This window comes from Asterias rubens, chromosome 10 (assembly GCF_902459465.1).
Source record: "Asterias rubens chromosome 10, eAstRub1.3, whole genome shotgun sequence".
In the NCBI taxonomy this organism is placed as follows: Eukaryota; Metazoa; Echinodermata; class Asteroidea; order Forcipulatida; family Asteriidae; genus Asterias; species Asterias rubens.
The window spans coordinates 4,374,621-4,387,183 of record NC_047071.1 but is presented as its reverse complement, the minus strand read 5'-3'; the positions used below and the strand labels follow the sequence as shown (position 1 = coordinate 4,387,183).

The 12,563-nt window shown below is 36.5% G+C and overlaps 1 protein-coding gene across 2 annotated transcripts in view; it reads left to right on the top strand.

Annotated features, from left to right (window-relative positions):
* Positions 1–7: 7 nt before the first annotated feature.
* Positions 8–12,563, top strand: part of LOC117295738 (casein kinase I-like) — a 63,358-nt gene continuing 50,802 nt past the window's right edge. For both annotated transcript variants that reach the window (XM_033778460.1, XM_033778459.1), the window contains exons 1-3: positions 8–88; positions 3,095–3,622; positions 9,066–9,106. In XM_033778460.1, the coding sequence (XP_033634351.1) occupies positions 3,445–3,622; positions 9,066–9,106 (219 nt within the window). In that variant the 5' untranslated portion in view covers positions 8–88; positions 3,095–3,444. The remainder of the gene's footprint in view (positions 89–3,094; positions 3,623–9,065; positions 9,107–12,563) is intronic.

The window sequence follows — 12,563 nt, the reverse complement described above, 5'->3', positions numbered from 1 at the left end:
TCCCCGAGTCGGTTTGACCTTTAGGATATGACGTCATCTCACCCGATTTGGGAGTGCAATTTTCAACTTGGGCGAGCTAACGAAAAAGGTAGGTTTACAAAATCTCAAATTTTAGCGTATTAATGGGATAAATATTGCTGTTAATTTCAGAGAACATGGTTATAGAGTTATCAAACATTGATTTGAGGGTAAAATGGAAGGATTGGAATCCGTTAAAGAGGATGTCCGCCCATGGCAACAGGAAGTATCTCGTCATTTGATCGGTCATGTCGGTACCATATCGGGGTCGTTCGCCGTGTGCTGTGCTGTGGGAGTTTACTTGCCATTTGTATGCCAACACTATTTAGCTTCAATTCGTGTCGAATTTTACCCAAAACTATGCAAAAATGTACGGTGTTTTGTACCGTCTAAGGTTTTACAAAGTCGAGATAACAGAATGATACACAAAAGTGTACACTAAAACGTATGGCAGAGGTAAGGTCAGGGCGAAAATTAAATTGATTGACACCACATTTGTTTTGTTGGTTGAGGAAACTTTGCCCATCCATCATGAGCTGGGGAAAAGTTTCCGTATGGCGCCACCACTTTTTCATTCGAAATAAAATAATATAGTATCTAATTTACCTGATTGATATATCCCTTTTTGTAAAAATGAGTGAAATAGTGATGGCGCCATACGGAAAGTTATCCTGAGCTGGGGCCGAGGCGAAGGTTTTAACAAATATTTATTCATTACATTTACAGTCAATTGTTGATCAAACTTCTTAAATGTATATTTTTAATTATTTATGTCATTTATGACAAAAGAAATCTTAAAATTCTCTTTGATTTGATCATTCAATTCATTGAAAAACATCAAACCAAACAATGCAGTTTCATAAGGTTTATCGCAATTCAGAACCGCAATGCGTTGTGGGTAATAAGATGGGGCAGTTTGCTGTGCAGTGTATGTTGTCATGCAAGACTCGCACACGCAGCGCCTATACCTTTGTGTGGGTTCAACAGCACCCTCTCTTGATACTTTGCTGTTCGCGATAAACCTTTTTCAAGCAATGCAAGACTGCATAAAAAGCATATAGCAATACAGTCTTCAGTGTCTGATGCTGCCGCAGGATGACTTCTTGTGCTTGAGTCAACTCGTATCCAAGTCAAATCCTAGTCAACTCGTGCCTTAGTCAACTTGTCCCTAAGTCAATTTGTACTCAGTACCGACTGGTGCCATATTCAACAAACGCTGAATTGGCGGAGCCCTGTGGATACGGCTTCGGCTGGATCACCGCATCAAGACAATGTGCCCTTAGCAACAACTGCAGCTTTAGCCACAGTTGCAATTTTGGGCGGTCATAGTTTTGTCTGCTTATATTTTAAACGAGCAACGATCTTCAAATCTGTTTTAGTCAACTTTTTATAAACAAAACCAGGTTTCACAACCTTTCAAGTTAAAAATGGAGATTTTGTTATTTTGCTCATTTTTTTTTATTAACTTGAGATCGTCATGGCACCAGAAAATTTAAGCTGCACCAGTCAACATCTTCACCAGACTATACTTAATGGCAAAGTTTACTATTGGTTATAAGAACCATTGGATTGTTTTGATTGTGGTTGCATTTTTTAGATATCATCGAAAATCTGGGAAAAAATAATCCCTGAAAGGAATTTTTTTTTCTCAGGTATAAACTTTGGGCCATAAATTATTACTTTCATGTATTCCTTTTGAAATATTTTTTATTGAAGATACAATAACTTTACGCCATTTTTATCTAAAAACCAGGAAAGACAAATTAAATATTTGTATCTTTGCACGTTACTCAAATTACAGAGTTCAGTGAATTCAGACTTGTCTTTCATCAACACACAATAAGATATGAAAGTATTAAAATGACTGTAAAAACATCTGTTTCCTTCCTTTGCGATAAAGTAGATGTTTATGAAGATGCTGTATACATATTTTCAATCTACACATGAACTGAGTGATGAATATTTTAATATAGGTCGATCAGATTTGGCTTTGTCAGAGTGCAGTCAGTCTCTTGTCATTTTGTGAGTGATTGTTTTTTTGTGGTTCCCCTTTTCCGCCCATTTTATCCCTCATTGAATCTGACTAAAGGCCATTGTGAACAACCAGGTGACGATTTATTAAGAGTGTCGAGTCTATTGTTAGAGACAATGATCAGGGGAGAGGCCAAACTGCTTTGTCTATGTTTGTTTGGGGTTCAGTGCTACTGGCACCTAAACCACAAGACTTTAATTGTTATTGTCTGCTCCATGAGTTGGTATAATTATCCACCACAGGGACATCCACACATGGGGAAATTACAATTGATGAAAAGTTGATGGGATTTGTTAATACTATGATTCATTCTCATGATTGGAGACTTACCCTAAAGGGTCAGCCCAAGGTCTTTGGATTTAGAAATTTAGGAAAGAAAAGAAAGAAAGGATGTCATGAAATCACACACACCCAAGATGAGTTGACAACTTTCTTTCTCATCAATAGTTCATGAGAGTGCAGTTCTGTTTTGTTGCTTCTGTGTAAAAAAAGTAAGTTTTGGAGTCGCACTGTTTACTTTTTCTTCAAGAGCAGTTGTCTCCATTTCTACATGTACTGTACATGTAACACTGTTTGGGCTCTTCATGCTCGACATGAATTATTGGTAGTTCGATCAAAATATTAACAACAATTAACAATATAAAGCAAGCCAATTTAAGCTAATCCATAAGGAAAACAACAGCAACTTTTAAAAGATAATAAAACAACGGGAAAAGCAGTAAAGTGTTTGTAAATTATGAAAACTTTAACTAAGTAGACCCAAACTATGAAAACAGAGTTAATACGGGCATCGGCAGGGTTCATGTCTGTGGTATATGTACTGACTGCTGATGCTATTAATTCGATGAAACAGTTGTGAAACTGTTTATCTGGGAAACTCCATGAAGAATACAAATGTTCTTGTCCATTTACTTCTCACTGTTGGGTTTTGTTTCTTTTCCACAGGTTGGTTCTTTGACTGTTTGATTTGAATGTGTCTAGTGTCCTCTTTCGTTGAACGTTATTTACTTTCATTCATTTACCATTTTTATATTTCCATTACAGGGCCCCTCTGCTACATGTAGCTTAACCCCCATGGATATATTATAACCCTTCCTTTTCCTTGGACATGATGTGGATATCCCCTGGATTATACTTCATCGGATTTTGAAAGAAACTCGGACATCTTGGATTTTTCTCTTCTCATTTCTACGGATACAAGAAATGGTCTATGTGATAACGACTAAATCTGTGACAGTTTGGAGTGAATTACGCATGATGGCTGGCTGGATGGGTTATCATTGATAAACCTATCCTGCCCCCATTGTTGACCTCCGACTGGATTTACAGACGACCACACCCTTTATTCGGGTGGAAACTTCTTTACGAAGTGAACAGGTAACAGAACTGCCAATATGCAGACAAGAGATAGAGAAAAACTTGACCATGACGCAAAGCGCAAAGCAAAGACTGGGAGTCGGAGCTCTGCTGGTCGCTCCGGCAATCCACCCAACTCTGGTGTGCTCATGGTTGGACCCAATTTCAGAGTTGGAAAGAAGATAGGCTGCGGAAACTTTGGCGAGCTGAGATTAGGTGAGTAAGGCTATTGTGAGGATAGTGAGAATACATAGTCATGTATTTTTTAATTGAGCACACAACATTTTCTGCAAACTTTCTGCTTGGTAGAAATTAAGTAACATGACCTAGCTTAAAGACACTTCACACTATTGGTAAATTCAAAGACTAGTCAAAATAAGATCACAGTTGGAGTATCTCAACATACGCATAAAATAACAAACCTGTGAAAATCGTAGCTCAATCAGTCGCGAAGTTGCGAGATAACAATGAAAGAAAAACCACCCTTGTCACACAAAGTTGTGGTTTTTCAGATGCTTGATTTCGAGACCTCAAATTCTAATTCTGAAGTCTCAAAATCAAATTCTTGGAAAATTACTTCTTTCTGAACAACTACATTACTTCAGAGGGAGTCGTTTCTCACAATGTTTTATACTATCAACATCTCCCCATTACTCAATACCAAGAAAGGTTTTATGCTAATAATTATTTTGAAGAATTTACCAATAGTGTCCACTGCCTCTAAGATTCAGTGGGATTTGTACATGATTTTCATGGGTTCCATGAAGGATATGAAACTACTTAACAAATGAGTAAAATTAAATCTTTGAAGGTTATACGAACAACCATCAATGATCCAAATTGCAGGTAGGTACTTCCTGGCTTTTCCTTGACTCGTACAGTTTGCATGAAAACATGTTTACACGGAAGTGATGAAGTCACTCTAATTTTTGGGTAAAGGGATACATAGTATTACTGTAAGTTGCGTTTGTTAAAACAAAAAATCTAAATTAGTTTGTAGCGTGACACATTTTAAAACCATGAACCAACATTTAGAAACCCATGGTTTTCACACAGAATCATGGATAATGGTCTATACACCAAAAGCTAGAGTATGTGATTCATGTTTATTCCCATACACGGGGCCACCACAAAATATACTTCTTCATTGTAGATTGTAGTGTCCATTATCCTAGTGTGGTTGAGTTCATTGTAAAAACATATTGGTCAGTTGGTCAGACCATAATAGAGCAAGGACCATGCTCTATGGTCAGACTGTGTATTGAGGATTGAAATCACTGTGGGTCATGTACAACTGCCACATGAAGTACATTGTGTCCTTAATGCTAATTAGCTTAGGGTCTGGTACAGAATCTTTACCAGTTGACAATGATGACTGAACTAACAGGAAACCCACATTGTTATCTACTGTTGACAACACCCTGTTCCCATTTAACACAATAAGCTTGGATGTGTTTGGGTACAGGTGCAGGCAACGAGAACAAAACAATGTCAAATTCACAGACCATCAAACAAGTTTGAAATGTACATGTAGGGATACAACAATCCAGGATGCAGCTTATTCGCAAAGTAAGATTGTTTTCTTGTTTAAAACATTGTGTTCTTCAAATATCTGAACAGACGTAAATTTATTTTTCACATTTTTACATGAAAACTACATTGTTTTGTGTCATAAATGTATGAGACACGTATCTATCCACACAGCGTGTAGCATCAGCAGATGAGATTCACATCTGCACATACTTAATTTGAGAGTCTCTTTTCACACATAAAGGAGAGTCATTCATAAAATTTGATGATCGTTTCCTAACCTTAAACCCACAGGTCAACGGGTGTAATATAAGTGAGTGTCTCTTACCCCCTGCAGTGCTCAGTGATCTGTGATAAATATACACACACACAACTGCACCAGAGCTTATTTAGGGATCATTCTCTAGGCAGATTTTTGAATATTAAGCATCTAGACAGAATGTAAACATAATGCACATAATATTAATAGACAACAGAAGTTCAAAACAACTCAACCGTGTCTAATTATAAATGGTCCGTTTCCTATACCCGGTTTGTATGATGAGAATAATTCACCCAAAATCCAAGCGGCATAAAATCATGAAGTTTCCTGACATATGGTACCAGAACATGCATTGATATGGAGGCAATTGCCTTGTCATTGCCTTGGTGTCCTTTGAAACGTAGAATTTAACATTTTTCTCAATTGATGAAAAACTTACTTGCTTGCCCTTTGACATTTAATTTGCTTAAATATTAGTATCTGTCCAATAGATGGATTCCACGTAGCGTCATCGACCGCCATATTTGAAGTAAACAATGGAAAAGTGCATATGCGCTGCGCCCAACTCTCAGCTAATGATAGCCTTTCACGCATGCACTTTCATCAAAGATGGTCGTCAATGACGTCATGTACTATCCATCTATAGGATTGTCAAAATATTGTTGTTCAGTCTATTTTCCCTTTCATCTGCTAGACCTGGCCAGACAGCGATAGTCCAATGTCATAGAGCTTACTAGCGACATAGTGCTAAGCAGATTGATTTAGTAAAATATAGAATACAGCGAAGTAGATCAATAATTAGGGTTGATCCCAACAATAAGGACACACCAATTACAACAGCTTTCACCACTATAACGGCTTTCCCACTGTCTCATGTGCAGTACATATGAACAGATCTGATGCTAACAGTTCAGAAAGACACTAGCACTCTGCCTGGGACGTTTTTCTCCTAAGTTGTGGTCAATGCGTCTAAAAAAAAGGATTTCAAGTGTCTAATCTCATTATTCCTAATGAATTTCATGGTAAAATTTTAAGAAACCAATGACCATGAATCATGAGAATGCTGATTAAAACAAATGAAAGTTAATACGTGTACAATAGTGGTTGTATTTATGTTGCTGTATTGCGATTGGATTATTTGGTCAGTAAACACTCCTCTTTGCACTTGATCAGTATGCATGTCCCTCCTCTGTAGAGATTGATGCCTGTTGAATATCAAAGCCTAGATTTTGTACCACACCATCTACCGTTGTGACATGACAGTAACCCATGCACAAAAAATGATCTGTTTCCATGTATCAAGCATGATTTAATTAGAGCATGTATAGCATACGGTATCACATCAATCCACAGATCAGGTAAATACACTTGTAAACAAGTTAACAACCCACTTCCAAAACAAGGATTAATGTTGAAATCTATTATTAAAAAGAAATGTTTTATTAGATTTTTTGTTTGGTATGCTTGCATCATTTTTATTTGATTTTTAATTATTATTAGTTTAAAAAAAAAAATTAGGCCTAAAATAATAATTATTTTATTGGTGGAGGAGGCATCTAATTAGCTTGCAGCAACACAAAATTGAAACTAAAAAGGACTGCTAGTGACTGAACAATTTAAGGGCAGCCCCTGGTTATTTATAAAAATAGTATCATTTATAGTGAGTCAGTCCCTAGCACTTGGTAGGTTTCAGGGATTTTTGGGGGGTTTTAACCGAGTGTGTCCAACATGTAGACTGTAGAATACAATCAATTATAAAAAGTTGCATCCCATTTAATATGGTAACAAGTGGTGCTACCATGGATATTTGCTGTTTTTTTCATAACATTGGTTAAATTTATGTAAATGAGTTTGCATGATTTGATTAACAATGTTATTGGCCTACATATAGGCCCTAATGTTGACCAACACTATAAAACCTAGGTGTATTATTAGAATTCAAACAAATATGGATCCATACTAAAAATATAGTTGATGATGTAAGATTTCATGCAGATGATTTGTTGACAGAAATGCTTGGTCAGTACACGGCACCATGGACCATTATTGTTTGTCATCTTTCATGACTGGCTTTTGAATCATTACCAACCACTCATAAAAGCACCAGGCTATGTTTTCATTATTGCCTTCGGAGGTGAACTTTGCCTGGGTGTTGGTTTGTTTAGAGGACGCGATAAGCGAGGCGGGACGCCGATATATCACTGGTTGGTACCTGGTCTAGATTTCCCATTGACAATGACAACAACAGATTGTATCATGGTAGTTGGGGTGGCGGGATTGGGTTTTATGTGTTACACATGTCACAGCATTGAAAGTAGAAATGATAATAATAATTACTCTAATGTGAATGAGAGGGAATATATTATTGTTGTTGCTCTTGGCATATGGCGTGTATTTTATGAAACCAACAACCCATGAGTAATTTGCTTGAGTGAGCACAAATTTATAGGTTTTGTTGGTGAGATTGAATCAGTCATTAGGTTGAAAGTTTCCATTCATATTGCATGACCCAGTCATGGTTTATTTATCAAAATATCAGGTGACTATGACTCCCATAAATATAATACACTGCAGGGATACAGACATATGCAGTACAGTGTCAGTAGCTGGGTACAATGATAATAAAGATTGTTTTTAAAAGTTTGCATGAATTTCACTCATCCACTTTTTCTTTAGAGTGTTCTTATTTTAGAAGTCTAGTCTTACTTACAAAGACCTTATTTATGGTAAAACATAATCTTAAAACTAATACAAAATTAACAAATAAAGCAACACAACTGGAAAAAATAACCCAACAGTGGGAAATAAGATGTTTTTGACTCACAAAAAGTCATGAATGAACACTCCTTGACTCATCAACCCCTCACTGTTGTTGTGTTGGGTTTTTATGACATATTATGGAGATCAAGGATGATGTTGTCTGGACATGTCCTTGGTTCTCCTTATAAAGCTACGCACATTAGAATTGATGACAACTTTGCCATTTATCAAGGAAACGTAACCTTGCTCTTTTGATAAAGAATTTCCAGTGGATATATTTGTCAAGTACAGATGCATACTTGTTATTGAGGCTGTCCATTTAGTGCACTCTACAAAAGCGAACCACTTTACAAGTGTTTAGTCAGAAAGTTCTGTGTTTTAACTTTTAATATAAATTTGTATCAATTTTGAACAACCCCTAAAGGCTTTTGTTTAAAGGCTTTTGTTTAAACGCTTCTTGAAGGGTACAATCCATCCAAGTGCTTTTGTACAATAATAAACAGTTTCAAGTACGTTATTCAATGTAATAGTTCAGGTGGTGCCCAAGAGACTTATTGTTCTATACTATTGTATGAATGAATCAGTATTTTCTGCTTGAGTGTTAACCTCTTTGCTTCTCCGTGTGTCTGGTTAACAACAATGAGTTCACAGACAGACAACATGGGGTGGAACTAAAGTGTGGAACAGCGGGAGTACACCCAAAGTACGCCCATTGAAGTGACCTCGAAATGGTGCAGAGGGTGATCAGTATTTATATCAATTACTGTTTTGATATCAATCACTGTATTGATATTTTGAATTATTTGATAATTCTGGTGATATTCAACTCATATCAATAACATTTATTAACATACTGGTATTTTAAAGCAATACCACGAACTGTAGAATCTCTTCCTATAAACAGTAAATAGTGTGACTGTGTGTAGTTTGTAGTCTACTCGCAACTGAATCCAAAAGGGGAAAACAACAGAACATTGTGACAATTCATGAACAACTAAAAAACACTCTGTAAAGAAGTCTAGCTCAGGATGAGTGAAGCTTTATTGTAGATTCTTTCTTCAAACCTTTTGAAAAACTCTAATATAATCTCTTGTTCATCTTTTGCAGGTAAAAATTTATACAACAATGAACATGTGGCCATCAAATTGGTAAGTACATGGTGTTGTCTGTAGTCCAAACCTTTCAAAATGACAAAATTGTCTGTAGTCCAAACCTTTCAAAATGACAAAAGAATATTTGTAATATTTGTTTAATTTTAAACAAATTTTTTTCCTGATTGTTATTGAAGGTAAATATCCCCAAGCTCTACTGTACAGCAAAACAATACTTTTGTATTGTATCCAGTTCTACTGTGTTAAAGGATTTTGGGTACTTTTTCAAAATGTCCATAGATTTACATTTAAAAACTTACAGGGTTTGAAGATAAGAAAGCTTCCCTTCAAATATTACTTACTGAGGTGCTGTAGTTTTTGAGAGAATGATTAAAACAATGTCATGAAATTACGTTTGTACATGCTTAAAATAGTTTTCGTCTCATGAGACAAAATTTATTTTCATGACATTGTTTTACCCATTTCTCAAAAACTACCCCACCTCGGCACGTAATATTTTCAGGGAAGCTTTCTACTATCATTATCTTTGAACTGTGTGAGTTTAGTGTAAATCTGTGGACATTGTGTTTTTTGTCCAACAAAAAGTACAAAAAGTACATACATCCATGGCAGCAATTTGACAGGGGTCCCTTGCTGCAATTTGAGCATGTTGTGAAATTTTACAAATTGCACTTTGTGTGAAAGAACAACAATGTTTGGACTGTCCTGTATGGAGAGAAACACTGTTTTCCTTTGAGTTGCATTGTTTACAATTTCACAACCTTGTATACAATAAGCAAAGGATCCCTGTTAAACTGCTGTCATGTGAAAAGGGGTTTCGCCTAATTTTTTAAACTTCAACCTTTAAGCTTGGGGTAAATTCAATACAAGACTCTCATAATAGGAAGAACCCCATGGTCGGCAGGTCCATTCTTACATTGTTAATGATTTCCTGTGTGGTAACATTTCCCTGCAGTGACCAGGCAAGAAAAGGAAGCACACTTTGATATGCAGTTTCCTTTCTATTGAAAGAGATCACAGATTGTTAGACTAGAAGCCACATAGACGTTTCAATCATCTGCCCCCTCTTTGTGTAGTCTTGGTTCAAGATGATTGCTCGTGTTCCAAGATCCATAACACCCTCTTTCAGCAATGGATTGTGAAATATGAATAGCGGGAGAGCCTTGAACCAAGCCTACTCTTTGCAGTGATTACTAAATCGCTTCCTTTACAATCATGGCTCTTAAATTACTTGTGTTACTGATGAGGAGGGAAAATGGATAGATTCTGACATGTCACTTAGGGTGAATTGGTCTAGCTTCTTTTCTCATTAAAGTTTTCTAAAAAATTAACATGAGGACAAGGTAGAATGGTAAGTTTTAACCATAATAATTTAGTCGTATACGACATATGTTTTAAAAGAATTCTGTAGAATCAGGGATATTTCTAAACATGGCTCAAAGCTTAGACATCTTTACAAGTGACAAGCTGAAATCTTCTTGCTGTTCCCGCATTGATGCACAAATTCGTCAGTAACATTTAATAAAGCTTGAAACAAAGTTCCTTGCCGCATTACCCAATTTCAAGTCATCCCAAGACTTAGTAGAAATTTTCTCGGGCCGAATTGTCCCGTATTGTTTCTGCATGAAGTACACCGTACCTTTACCCCGTTCTTCTGCCAACCATGGGGCAAATTTCTATTCGGCACACGGTTTGAGTGATCGATCAAATGTACTTTCACCCTCAAAAAAGGCCTGCACTGACATTTAAAGATCTAGTATGTCGTCCTAAGTTGCCCGCAAGTGGTGTGAGAACGTGGGTAAATGGCCGAGCTCACTAGGAGAGTTGTTAACACACACACACATGCTCCCCCGCCCCCTCCTTATTTTGTTTTGTTCTTTGGTGTTGCACTTTGCATAGAAGTGAGTAGATTGGAGGCTCTTGGGAACAAGTGTGTTTTAATTTAATAATCATTTCATGCAGTTGTGAAACAAATTCCCATTATCCTAAGGGTGCTGCTGTTGCCTAATGGCCTGGAACTGGAAGAATTGCGGAGATATTTAAAGGGCCTGCGTATTATGTGAATGCTGTTGGTCTTAAGCATCCAAACTATGATCTTGTAATGTAATGCATCCAGGCCATAATCTTGTATGTAATGCAGACTTAAAAGTTTATATGTAATTGAAGGCTTTTGTCATCTCTTACTTAACATTTAGTCCATCAGTTAAAGAAAAATACCTTTAGCGTACGTACCATTCAAAAAGCATATTAGTTACGTAACTTTAAATTTAGACACATATTGTAAAAATGAAAATGTCTGATTCATTAACAAGTTAAGTGTACAGTTCACATAGTTGATGTACCAGTTCAAGATCTTGCAAAAAGAATGAAACAGACCTGGCAGTTTGACTTCCTTTTCCTTCAAAACTGCTTGTTAACTGAAGCGACAATTCGTCGAAAAAAAATTCTGCCTCAACAATTTTGTATACCGAGTTTATAGAGAACCCACCCCTTCCCCCCTCCAGCATATTTTATATTCTTGCACAAATATATGAAAAAGTACTTCCCTTGAGTGCTGTGTAAGATTGTCCCAAATTTACAGCTGGCTTTTTTCTTGGAGGGTAAACAAATATGAAGATTGGTGCGCGCCCCCAACCCCCTCACAAATAGACGGGAAACAACAACAAGAGAACAAAATGAAACATATTGTAGAATGCTCACTACCTGCTGGGGCATCTAGTCTACAGGCTACATGAAGTTGCACCGTGTGTAATAGGGTTTGAATTTTACACTGGACCACAACCCCGAATGAAGCCAGTGATTTTAGCATCAAGCCTGTATACTCATGACTGGATAAGTTCGATGGTCTTGTGTTTGTGTTCAAAATGTTGTCTTTTACTTTAGTCTGATTAAACATGTTGATTGTTGAAGCTTACTTTACACCCATGAAACAAATGAGGTAAATCTGATCTTATATACCTTTTCAAATTCAAACAGTTGAATTGTAAGAACTGTGTTGGTAATTTTCTTTTCTCATTTCAATTCTCATTGTACACAAAAATTCCTGGTCTTGTTAATAAATGCAAGCCATTGGATCTGGTAGGTTCCCCCACCCCTAAACTCGAGCCCTGTAAAAAGGCATCATGGCACCATCTGAGGTAGTCCATTGAAAATTTTGCTACACAGTGCCAGGTATGCTGAAAATGGCAAGAAAGCTGTACAAACTATCTCTGATTAATAAGAGCCTATTGATTTCCAGTATGCTCTCTGGAGACTGGTTTTAATGATGAAGGTTGCTTGTGTGGATCACATCAAAGAGCTTATGAATTGAGATTTATAATCCAAGATTCTTTGAGATCTCGGAATCGTTTTTTAAATATTTAAAAAAAAAATTTTTTTTTATAAAGATGCGTGGCAGGAGTAACTAATGATGATTAAAAATATTTCTAACGCTTACCTTTATGTATCTATTGAAAAGGAAAAGCAATGCTTGATTGGTAAACTAAAATGAAAA